The sequence below is a fragment of the Bombina bombina genome, chromosome 1 (assembly GCF_027579735.1).
Source record: "Bombina bombina isolate aBomBom1 chromosome 1, aBomBom1.pri, whole genome shotgun sequence".
NCBI lineage: Eukaryota > Metazoa > Chordata > Amphibia > Anura > Bombinatoridae > Bombina > Bombina bombina.
The window spans coordinates 284,960,972-284,973,925 of record NC_069499.1 but is presented as its reverse complement, the minus strand read 5'-3'; the positions used below and the strand labels follow the sequence as shown (position 1 = coordinate 284,973,925).

Genomic DNA, 12,954 nt, shown 5'->3' with positions numbered 1-12,954 from the left:
TTACAAAAAATAAAAAAATATTTACAAACATTAGAAAAATATTACAACAATTTTAAGCTAATTACACCTACTCTAAGCCCCCTAATAAAATAACAAAGCCCCCCAAAATAAAAAAATGCCCTACCCTATTCTAAAATAAAAATAGAAAAGCTCTTTTACCTTACCAGCCCTTAAAAGGGCCTTTTGCGGGGCATGCCCCAAAGAATTCAGCTCCTTTGCCTGGAAAAAAAAAACCATACAATACCCCCCCCCAACATTACAACCCACCACCCACATAACCCTAATCTAACCCAAACCCCCCTTAAACAAACCTAACACTAAGCCCCTGAAGATCTTCCTACCTTATCTTCACCACGCCGGGTATCCAGGCTCCGATGTCTTGATCCAAGCCCAAGCGGGGGCTGAAGACGTCCATCCTCCGTCTGAAGTCTTGATCCAAGCGGCGGCTGAAGAAGTCCATCATCGGGCAGAAGTCTTCATCCTATCCGGGCAGAAGAGGACATCCGGACCGGCAAACATCTTCATCCAAGCGGCATCTTCTATCTTCTTCCATCCGATGACGAGCGGCTCCATCTTCAAGACCTCCGGCGCGGATCCATCCTCTTCTTCTGACGACTAGACGACGAATGAAGGTTCCTTCAAGATGGCGTCCCTCGAATTCTGATTGGTTGATCGGATTCTATCAGCCAATCGGAATTAAGGTAGGAAAATTCTGATTGGCTGATGGAATCAGCCAATCAGATTCAAGTTCAATCCTATTGGCTGATCCAATCAGCCAATCAGATTGAGCTCGCATTCTATTGCCTGTTCCGATCAGCCAATAGAATGCGAGCTCAATCTGATTGGCTGATCCAATCAGCCAATCGGATTGAACTTGAATCTGATTGGCTGATTCAATCAGCCAATCAGATTTTTCCTACCTTAATTCCGATTGGCTGATAGATGGATGACGTCCCTTAAAGGAACCTTCATTCGTCGTCTAGTCGTCGGAAGAAGAGGATGGATCCGCGCCAGAGGTCTTGAAGATGGAGCCGCTCGTCGTCGGATGGAAGAAGATAGAAGATGCCGCTTGGATGAAGCTATTTGCCGGTCCAGATGTCCTCTTCTGCCCGGATAGGATGAAGACTTCTGCCCGATGATGGACTTCTTCAGCCGTCACTTGGATCAAGACTTCAGCCGGAGGATGGACGTCTTTAGCCCCCGCTTGGGCTTGGATCAAGACTTCAGCCGGAGGATGGACGTCTTCAGCCCCCGCTTGGGCTTGGATCAAGACATCGGAGCCTGGACGGATCGGTGATACCCGGCGTGGTGAAGATAAGGTAGTAAGATCTTCAGGGGCTTAGTGTTAGGTTTATTTAAGGGGGGTTTGGGTTAGATTAGGGGTATGTGGGTGGTGGGTTGTAATGTTGGGCGGGGTATTGTATGTTTTTTTTTTCCAGGCAAAAGAGCTGAATTCTTTGGGGCATGCCCTGCAAAAGGCCCTTTTAAGGGCTGGTAAGGTAAAAGAGCTTTTCTATTTTTATTTTAGAATAGGGTAGGGCATTTTCTTATTTTGGGGGGCTTTGTTATTTTATTAGGGGGCTTAGAGTAGGTTTAATTAGCTTAAAATTGTTGTAATATTTTTCTAATGTTTGTAAATATTTTTTTATTTTTTTGTAACTTAGTCCTTTTTTATTTTTTGTACTTTAGTTAGTTTATTTAATTGTATTTATTTGTAGGTATTGTATTTAATTAATTTATTGATAGTGTAGTGTTAGGTTTAATTGTAGATAATTGTAGGTATTTTATTTAATTAATTTATTGATAGTGTAGTGTTAGGTTTAATTGTAACTTAGGTTAGGATTTATTTTACAGGTAATTTTGTAATTATTTTAACTAGGTAACTATTAAATAGCTATTAACTATTTAATAGCTATTGTACCTGGTTAAAATAAATACAAAGTTGCCTGTAAAATAAATATTAATCCTAAAATAGCTACAATATAATTATAATTTATATTGTAGCTATATTAGGGTTTATTTTACAGGTAAGTATTTAGCTTTAAATAGGAATAATTTATTTAATAAGAGTTAATTTATTTTGTTAGATTTAAATTATATTTAACTTAGGGGGGTGTTAGGGTTAGGGTTAGACTTAGCTTTAGGGGTTAATACATTTATTAGAGTAGCGGCGAGGTCCGGTCGGCAGATTAGGGGTTAATAATTGTAGGTAGGTGGAGGCGACGTTGGGGGCGGCAGATTAGGGGTTAATAAATATAATATGGGGTCGGCGGTGTTAGGGGCAGCAGATTAGGGGTACATAGGGATAACGTAAGTTGCGGCGGTGTACGGAGCGGCAGATTAGGGGTTAATTGTATAATGCAGGTGTCAGCGATAGCGGGGGCGGCAGATTAGGGGTTAATAAGTGTAAGATTAGGGGTGTTTAGACTCGGGGTACATGTTAGGGTGTTAGGTGCAGACATAGGAAGTGTTTTCCCATAGGAAACAATGGGGCTGCGTTAGGAGCTGAACGCTGCTTTTTTCAGGTGTTAGGTTTTTTTTCAGCTCAAACTGCCCCATTGTTTCCTATGGGGGAATCGTGCACGTTTTTTAAGCTGGCCGCGTCCGTAAGCACCGCTGGTATTTAGAGTTGCAGTGGCGGCAAATTATGCTCTACGCTCCCTTTTTGGAGCCTAACGCAGCCCTTCTGTGAACTCTAAATACCAGCGGTATTTAAAAGGTGCAGGGGAAAAAAAGCCAGCGTTAGCTACGCGGGTCGTTACCGACAAAACTCTAAATCTAGCCGTTAAAGCGCAATATGTATTTTGAAACTAAGTTGTCAGTTTTAGTTGGTGAGATAAAACTATGAGATCTGCAGACATAACGTGTTTAGAGAATACGGCCAGACCTGCGAGAAAACTTCAGGCATTCCCAAGGTACATCCCTGTTCAGTCAACTCTTCAAGGTTGCAAATTTCATTTTAAAACAGGGAAATAAAGGAACTTTGTATTTTATACTTTTTGTCAAAATTTAAGTCTTGTATTGTAAAACTACATTACACATGAAATACAATTTGTGCATGTGAATTAGAGTTATTTAATAAGTAAGATGCTTTACACTGTTATATAAATTCACATTTTGATGTGTAATTATATAAATTTTAATGCATACTATTAATAACATTTTTATTGCACAGTTTGATTACTGATTACATCCCTTAGCAAATGTCACAGCCATCATTGTAAAATGTGCCTTTAATGAATCCTGGGAAGGACCTTGTAGCACATAGCAGAGAGCTTTACAAAATCTTGCCCAGTATCACATGAACACAATAACAAGCGACACGGCTATTTTAAGATATCCATTTCCAGTAGCGGACCTACTCAACAGAAGGCCCTGGTGCAAGATTTTTTGGGTCCCCCTGCTCTGTATAATGATTTTGAGGATAGATAGATGTATTTGCTACTTGCACAAATAAAAGTCTTCCCTGCCCTGTTATGGGCCCCCTACAGCTCTTGGGCCCTGGTGCCACTGCACCTGCTGCACTAATGGTAGTTCTGCCCCCTGTTCATTTCATCAGTGCATAGTCATGTACTAGAATCCAAAGCACCACATTGTAGTCTCCTTACAACGCTGTACAGAGACTTCAGCATAACACAGACATATCAGCAAAGACATGCACCTGACCAAACTGCAGCAATCTCAGCACAGCAAGGTGCATGTTCAGTAACAGTGTACAAAACACAAGGAAACTACAGCACTACAGAAATGCCTCAGCACATTCATCTCACTTTCATATAATAATCCTTACATCAGAGTTGTGAGTCTAGTGCTAAATTAGCAACATACATCTACAGAACATCATACAGTGGCCAATAAGATTTGCCATCCAGCACCTGTCAGTCACAACAACACAACTTCCCTAGCAAATCTGAGCCACCACAGTGCCAAAATGCCACCACGATACCACTGTCTTGACTTCACAGTACTAATTTGCCAGGCAAGCATCAAACACCACCACACAATTTCACTAAGTGTCTGAGACCCAGCAGGATCTGCTGTTTCAGCACCACATTATACTCAGCATAAATGAGTTGATTTCAGACATAACTAAGCTGTGACAAGGTAGCCAGCATTAAAAGAAGCTGAAGGATTTTGGTGAGACTACAGTATTTTCATCACTAAGGCTATTCTTACAGAGATACAAATGTGTAATTGGATATAATTAGAGACTGAGTTATATATAGGTCAAGCCTGAAAATATCCTTATAATATTCACCTTTCTGTCCTTCTGGCCCAGGAGCTCCAGTATCACCTTTGAGTCCTGCAAGAAATAGAGATGTAGCAATGTGTGAACAAAGTGATGAGTTACTGTAACCTTGTCTGCCCTTTGGGTTTTGTTTATCATTGATTGTGGGAGTTAAAGGGACATGAATCCCAAAATGTTTATTTCATGATTTAGGTAAAACATACAATTTTAAACAACTTTCCAGTTTACTTCTATTAGTAATTTTTTTCATTCTCCTGGTATCATTTGATAAAGGAGCAGCAATGCACTAGTGGCTTCTAACTGAACACATGGGTGAGCCAATGACAATCGGTATATATATATATATCCTATACAATAAAAGGCCAGGTATGTTTGTCATATGCAGTCATGCGCAGTAGAGACTATGCGAGGATAAACATACCTGGCCTTGAGCAGTAGAGAAGGTGTGCAGACTGGAAGCTGCCATGGTGTGGGCATGGCCAGATGGGAGCGCCATGATGGGGGCGCGGCCGGGCGGACGTGTTGTGACGGGGACGTGACGAGGCATGCCGTGATGGGACATGGCTGGGCGGGTGCGCTGTGATGGGGCGTGGCCAGGCTTGACGTGATGGGGGCGTGATCGGCCGGGCATGATGAGAGGGCGTGGTTGGGTCGGGAGCACTGCGTAATGGGGCGTGGTCGATGGGAGCGGCCATGGTGAGGGTGTGGTCAAGAGAGAGAGAGGAAAACAGAAGGGAGAGAGAGCAAAAGAGAGGAGGGGAGAGAAAGAGCAAAAGAGATGAGGGAGAGAGAGAGAGCAAAAGAGAGGAGGGAGAGAGAGAGAGCAAAAGAGAGGGGGAAAAGAGAGAGCAAAAGAGAGAAGGGAGAGAGAGAGCAAAAGAGAGGGGGGAAAGAGAGATCAAAAGAGAGGAGGGAGAAAGAGAGAGCAAAAGAGAGGAGGAAGGGAGAGAGCAAAAGAGAGGAGAGAGAGAGTGGGCAAAAGAGAAGGGGGACAGAGAGAGCAAAAGAGAGGAGGGAGAGAGAAAGCAAAAGAGAGGGGGGAAGAGAGAGCAAAAGAGAGGAGGGAGAGAGGAGGGAGAGAGAGCAAAAGAAAGAAGGGAGAGAGAGAGCAAAAGAGAGGGGGGAAAGAGAGAGCAAAAGAGAGGAGGAAGGGAGAGAGCAAAAGAGAGGAGAGAGAGAGAGCGCAAAAGAGAGGAGGGAGAGAGAGAGAGCAAAAGAGAGGGGGAAAAGAGAGAGCAAAAGAGAGAAGGGAGAGAGAGAGCAAAAGAGAGGGGGGAAAGAGAGATCAAAAGAGAGGAGGGAGAAAGAGAGAGCAAAAGAGAGGAGGAAGGGAGAGAGCAAAAGAGAGGAGAGAGAGAGTGGGCAAAAGAGAAGGGGGACAGAGAGAGCAAAAGAGAGGAGGGAGAGAGAAAGCAAAAGAGAGGGGGGAAGAGAGAGCAAAAGAGAGGAGGGAGAGAGGAGGGAGAGAGAGCAAAAGAAAGAAGGGAGAGAGAGAGCAAAAGAGAGGGGGGAAAGAGAGAGCAAAAGAGAGGAGGAAGGGAGAGAGCAAAAGAGAGGAGAGAGAGAGAGCGCAAAAGAGAAGGGGGACAGAGAGAGCAAAAGAGAGGAGGGAGAGAGAGAACAAAAGACAGGGGGGAAGAGAGAGCAAAAGAGAGGAGAGAGAAAGAGCAAAATAGAGGGGAGAGTGAGAGCAAAGGAGAGGGGGAGAGAGAGAGCAAAAGAGAGGGGTGGAGAGAGAGAGCAAACGAGAGGGGAGAGAGAGAGAGAGCAAAAGAAAAGGGGAGAGAGAGAGAAAAAGAGAGGGGGAGAGAGCAAAAGAGAGGGAAGAGAGAGAGCAAAAGAGAGGGGGAAAGAGAGAGAGAAAGCAAAAGAGAGGGGGGAGAGAGAGAGAGCAAAAGAGAGGAGTGAGAGAGAGAAAGCAAAAGAGAGGAGGGAAGGAGAGCAAAAGAGAGGATGCAGAGAGAGAGCAAAAGAGAGTGGTAACAGGGAGACCAAAAGAGAGGAGGGAGAGAGAGAGCAAAAGAGAGGAGGGAGAGAGAGAGCAAAAGAGAGGGCGGAGAGAGAGAGCAAGGGGTGGGACCACGGTACTTAAAAAATTGGCCCGTGTACACGAGCTTTAGGACTAGTACAGTATATATATATATATATATATATATATATATATATATACTTCCAATAAATAGACCACTCTCAGGATTTTGTGAAAAAAGGTCAACTTTATTAGATGATGTTTCAGGGAACTCAAGTCCCTTTCTTCAGATAAAAAAAACAGCCACCAATCAGCAACCAGAACCTAGGTTATTTGCTGCTCCTAAATTTACCTAGATAAATCTTTCAGCAAAGGATTACAAGAGAAGGAAAAATATTAAATTATCAGTAAATGGAAAAGTTGTTTAAAATTGTATGTTCTGTCTAAATCATAAATGTCTAATTATGACTTTACTGTCCCTTTAAGCTCTTATCAGTATTATATAATTGTTATTCACATCTAGAAACCACACTCTCTTGCTTATGTTTCAAAAAGCAGAGTTAAATAACTACTTGCTATTGACGAGACAGCTTAAAGGGACAGTACACTTTTTGAGATTGTAATATAACATGCTTGAATATGCATAGTTTTAGAAGTAAACTGGAAAGTTGTTTATAATTGTATGCGGTATCTGAATTATTATCAGAATATTTTCATGTCCCTTTAAGCTTGAGTTTTTAGCATGGCTAACTGTAAAGGATTGGAATGAAGAACACCTATGTATAGATTTGTTGAGATATATAAGAGTTGTAATGTGATTGAAACCTTTAAATAAACATAATAATGCCAAAAAAGAGGAAATGTATTTGATTTAGAGGCTAGAAGGTGCATTGGTAATTTGTAGAAGTAATACTTCAAAGAAAGGCTGACAGACATATTAAATTGTTTTCCAGTGGTAGTGAACAATGGTGAAAATAAGCTAAAGTTTAGTTAGATAGCATGGTCAGGCTTGGTCAGCTTTTTTGATTCCATGTATTAATCAAAGTAATAATAAACACTAAGGGCTAGACTGCAAGCGGAGCACAAAAATATTAGCTGTACTGTGCGTTACCACCGTTCAAACGCTATCAACAGTCCAAAGATATTCTTTATTGCTTGAGCAGTAGTCTAGGGTGCACTAACATCTGCATGTTGGATAGAGTGGGTGTGCTAAATCACTCACATAATAGACTATTAAAAGGCTATGCAGTAAAATTCATTTGGATACCACTCAAGCGCTAAGCTGATGTTGCGCTAAGCTGATGTTGCGCTAAGGCAATGTTGCGCAAGTAGTGTTCTTCATGTAGTTCTGTGCTATATTATTAATAATGGTTTACTTCAGGTCTTAAAAAGGGCAAAAACATTTTCCTCCACACTAGTAATACCAGAGCAATGAGCGAACTAATAGAATTCCCTGCGCCATCCATTATAAATTTAAGGTGTACTAAAACATTTCAGTCATGATGCCATATTGTGTATTATTGTTTGTGTGTAGTCACGCTGAAGATAATAATTCATTTGTAATCAAGCCCAAAATGTATTTAGTGTTTAATGTCCCTTTGAAGAATCACTATGTAATCCTCCTCGTTTAAATAATAATTTAAATAATAATGAGAAGTTCATTAAGGGTTGTCCTTGCTGCTCGCTTCTAACACTTTACTTTTGGAGCTTTCAGTTTACTGGGCATCCCTTACCATTTAGCCCAGGAGATCCATTGACTCCTGGAACTCCAGGTGCTCCATGTGAACCTTTCAGACCAATTAACCCCTCCTTTCCTTTGTCACCTTTTGTTCCTTGAGGACCTAAAATAACACAATGACATCATATGGTCACATACAGCTTAAACATGACCAGGGATTAATATGGTACGATTTATTAAAAGAGAAGCATAAAAAGAAATCATTTCATTACTGTTAAAGGGACAAACTAATAAAGACAGATGTCATATGTAGAAATTTAAAAAAATAAAAGCAAAACGTGGAACAATAGTGGACGCAGTTCTAAGGAAAACCAGTATCATAAAAGGAAGAACCGCTCTACAAACAAGATATGAAGCGGGTACATGAGAGGTTGTGAACAGGCTAAAAGAAAAAATGAAGACTTTGGAGACTGCTAGGAACAAGCCAGAAAGAGGAAATCCGATATATATCCAATAAAAGTTGTCACTGGGAAAGACAGGAAGAGTGATAGAGGGAGAGCGAGTAAGAGACACAACAACATATTTAAAGGGACACTAAACCCAAATTTTTTCTTTTGTAATTCAGATAGAGCATGCAATTTTAAGCAACTTTCTAATTTACTCCTATTATCAATTTTTTTTTCGTTCTCTTGCTATCATTATTTGAAAAAGAAGGCATCTAAGCTTTTTTTTGGTTTCAGTACTCTGGACAGCACTTTTTTTATTGGTGGATGAATTTATCCACCAATCAGCAAGGACAACCCAGGTTGTTCACCAAAAATGGGCCGGCTTCTAAACTTACATTCTTGCATTTCAAATAAAGATACCAAGAGAATGAAGAAAATTTGATAATAGGAGTAAATTAGAAAGTTGCTTAAAATTTCATGCTCAATCTGAATCACGAAAGAAATTTTTTGGGTACAGTGTCCCTTTAACAAAAATAAAAATGTATGACTTATATATGTGTTATAAAACACTCTAAAATAGTATTTGCTGCACATGAGATTTTAATCTACCAGTATTAAAAACAATGCATTGTGGGATGCATGTAGTGTCACCTCAAAAAAGTCACCGCCACTGAGTCATATGAGATAATGAGACAATGCAATATGAAGTAATAACAATGAAATAACAAGTAATTTCATAACTAAAGGTTACTGAATTTTTAAAGTGATAATAAAAATGTATATGGCAGAATGATACAAAGAGATCAAAAATATATACAGGGGTAGAAAAATATCACTATAGTTTACTAGTCAGGGCTTAAAAGTTAATAGCTCAGAGGGAAAAAGTTACTCCGCAATGTTAAATGTGCGCAGGTATTACAAGATAGCTGCAATGCGAATGCAAGCTTGCATTCGCATTGCTAGGAAGCATTGCACTTATGAGAGTCCGCTTCCATAGGCTCCTAGTGGAGCCTCGTTCTGCACCAGTGAGAGGGTAAGTCGGGCAGCAAGTATAAATATACATATATATGCTTATATACATATATATTTATGTGCAACACCCCACTCCCTCCAACTTTAACCCCAAAATACTGCCTAGTGCAGTCATTTTATTAAAAAGTAAAGATGCTAACATCTTTATTTTTAATAAACTACACTATTATTTTGGGGGCATTTGGGGCAGATTTATAAAATTAACCAGAGATCGGATTATATTTTATAAGCACTAATTGCTATCGTGAGCTTGCGGTAGCAATAACCAGCCACAACTTGTAATGGCTGGTTAATTATTGCACTCTCGCTAATGGGCAAATGTGCCCGTTTGCGGGAGTGCAATAATTTAGCGCTCCACTTGTAATCTAGCCCAAAGCGTTTTGGGAGAAAGTCACAGATAGATTGGGACTGACTCCAAAGTAAGTTATTATTTATAGTTTTCACTTGTGAAAAGAAACTGCTGAACAGAAAACAATTTGTGTAATTTGTTTATCCTCTATGTTTTACTCTCCAGTCTTCCTGATTAATGATGCATTATATGGGGCCGAATTATCAAGCTCCGAATGGCCCCTGATGCCCCTTTTTCCGCTTGAGCCTCCATGCTCCCCGGAAGCAACAGTTATGAAGCACCGGTCTAAAGACCGCTGTTCCATAACTTGTTCGCCTGCTCTGAGGCTGCGGACATCAATCCGCCTGATCCTATATGATCAGGCTGATTGACATCCCCTGCTAGCGGCCGATTAGCCGTGGATCTGCAGGGGTTGGTATTGTGAACTGCTTGTGCAATGATAAATGCCGTCAGCGATGTGCGGTGGACATGATACGCAACATCGCATCATGTCCGTCCGCACTTTAATAAATCGGCCCCTATGTATCTTTGAAGTCCTCTAACAGGCATTTTGATCTAGAGTTTTTCAGCATTTCTTCCCACTCGGTAAAGATGATTTCAGCTAGGGTATAACCATCCATTTTCTTAGCTAACTTGGCTACAAGACCCATTGTTGCTTAAAGGGATGTTAAACCCCAGATTTTTCTATCATGATTCAAATAAAAGCATGCAATTTTAAGCAACTTTCTAATTTACTTCTATTATAAAATGATACTCAATATCTTGGTATCTTTCGTGGAAAAGTAGGGACATATGCTTAGGAGCTGGCCCATTTCTGGAACACTATATGGCAGCTGTTTTGCAAGAATGTTATCCATTTGCAAGAGCACTGGGTAGCTGCACTATTTCCTGCCAGGTGCCTACCTAGGTATCTTTTCAACACAGAATATCATGGGAATGAAGCAAATTTGATAATAGAAGTAAATTGGAAACGTTTTTAAAAGGGTATGCTCTGTCTGAATCACAAAAGAAAAAAAATAGGTTTTTATATCCCTTTAAAAGCAGCTTTACTATCAAAACATATATGATTAAAACACTATATATATATGAACCTTTGTTGAGTTTACATTATAAGGATAATTTCTGTCTTGAGTCAATAATTATTTATTCTTGTATTGCTCACTCATATATCAGGTGCAGCAAATAATATTTTTGAGGGTTTTATGGAATCCTTTGTCATGCAGATGTATTTATTTTGCCTGACTAAATCTCAGGTTACATAAGTGAGCATTTAGTGAATACTCATCCCTCTCACTACATTTCTCACTATTCGTATTTGAGGTAACACAAAAACAAAATAACAAATATTAGGAAATGAAATGGTAGTGAAAGACATTATTTTGTGCTGAATTTATATAAGTAAAATATGTGTAAAATAAATGATTTCTTGATCTGCTTATCCCTCCCTCTTCAAATCATAAATACTCAGCTAGAAGTTATCTTATAAATACTCAGCTAGAAGTTATCTCATTAATACTCAGCTAGAAATTGTCTCATAAATACTCAGCTAGAAGTTATCTTATAAATACTCAGCTAGAAGTTTTCTCATAAATACTCAGCTAGAAGTTATCTCATAAATACTCAGCTAGAAGTTATCTCATAAATACTCAGCTAGAAGTTATCTCATAAATACTCAGCTAGAAGTTATCTTATAAATACTCAGCTAGAAGTTATCTCATAAATACTCAGCCAGAAGTTATCTCATAAATACTCAGCCAGAAGTTATGTCATAAATACTCAGCCAGAAGTTATCTCATAAATACTCAGCTAGAAGTTATCTCATAAACACTCAGCTAGAAGTTATCTCATAAATACTCAGCTAGAAGTTATCTTATAAATACTCAGCTAGAAGTTATCTCATAAATACTCAGCTAGAAGTTATCTTATAAATACTCAGCTAGAAGTTATCTCATAAATACTCAGCTAGAAGTTATCTCATAAATACTCAGCTAGAAGTTATCTCATAAATACTCAGCTAGAAGTTATCTTATAAATACTCAGCTAGAAGTTATCTCATAAATACTCAGCTAGAAGTTATCTTATAAATACTCAGCTAGAAGTTATCTCATAAATACTCAGCCAGAAGTTATCTTATAAATACTCAGCTAGAAGTTATCTAATAAATACTCAGCTAGAAGTTATCTTATAAATACTCAGCTAGAAGTTATCTAATAAATAATCAGCTAGAAGTTATCTCATAAATACTCAGCTAGAAGTTATCTAATAAATAATCCACTAGAAGTTATCTTATAAATACTCAGCTAGAAGTTATCTTATTGTTGTTTGTGTACTTTTTTGCCATTGGCAAATTTTAACTTCCCCCTGTGAAGTTCTCCGAAAAGACCAGAAAAACATGAAGGTCAACATAAATCCCACTATAAAGCAAACATATGTGTGCATTTACCGACTAATAAGCAGAAAAATACTGATGACCAAGAAAATCACATTCATAACTATGGGTTCACAAACTGAATCAGGTGTTATGCAAATTCATATAGGGGTAGATTTACCAAAGGTCGAGTGGACATAATTCACTGTAGCGAATCATGTCCGCTCGACATCACTTAATGCCAACAGCATACACTGTCAGCATTTATCATTGCACAAGCATTTCTGGTGAAATGCCTGTGCAATGCTGCCCCCTGCTCACTCGCGGCCGCTAGCAGGGGCCGTCAATCATCCCGATCGTATCAGATCAGAATGATTTCAGTCTCCCACCTAAAAGGAGATGTTAAGGAGCAGCGGTCTTATGACCGCTGCTTCTTAACTTTAGTTTCTGGCTGACCAGAAATGATGGGGCGTCGATGCATCATCCCCTGCTTAATATATCGACCCCATAGAATCTACAGTGGTTCTACACCCAAATATAACCCCATTATATATCCAAATAACAATGGAAAAACAACATGGGGAGTAGCTAGTTTAATCTTTCTTCTGTAAAGATCTTTAAAAGCCCAGAAAAAAACCCATGATGGTCAACAGAAATCCCACAATAATGTTCTTGAAACATACTTATCTGTGCATTTACCTAATTATAAGCAGAGAAATATTGATGACCAGGAATATCATATGCGTAACTATTTGCTTACAAATGGAATTAGCTGGTAAGCAAAGTCATATAGGGGCCTATCTATCAAGCTCTGAATGGTGCTTGATGCCCCGTGTTTCTGGCGAGCCTGCAGGCTCGCCAGA

At 39.5% G+C, this 12,954-nt stretch overlaps 1 protein-coding gene across 2 annotated transcripts in view; it reads right to left on the bottom strand.

Moving 5' to 3' along the window:
• LOC128645202 (macrophage receptor MARCO) overlaps positions 1–12,954 on the bottom strand; it is a 118,375-nt gene that overhangs the window by 32,839 nt on the left and 72,582 nt on the right. For both annotated transcript variants that reach the window (XM_053698019.1, XM_053698017.1), the window contains 2 exons: positions 7,952–8,059; positions 4,259–4,303 (listed from right to left, as the gene is read on the bottom strand). In XM_053698019.1, the coding sequence (XP_053553994.1) occupies positions 4,259–4,303; positions 7,952–8,059 (153 nt within the window). The remainder of the gene's footprint in view (positions 1–4,258; positions 4,304–7,951; positions 8,060–12,954) is intronic.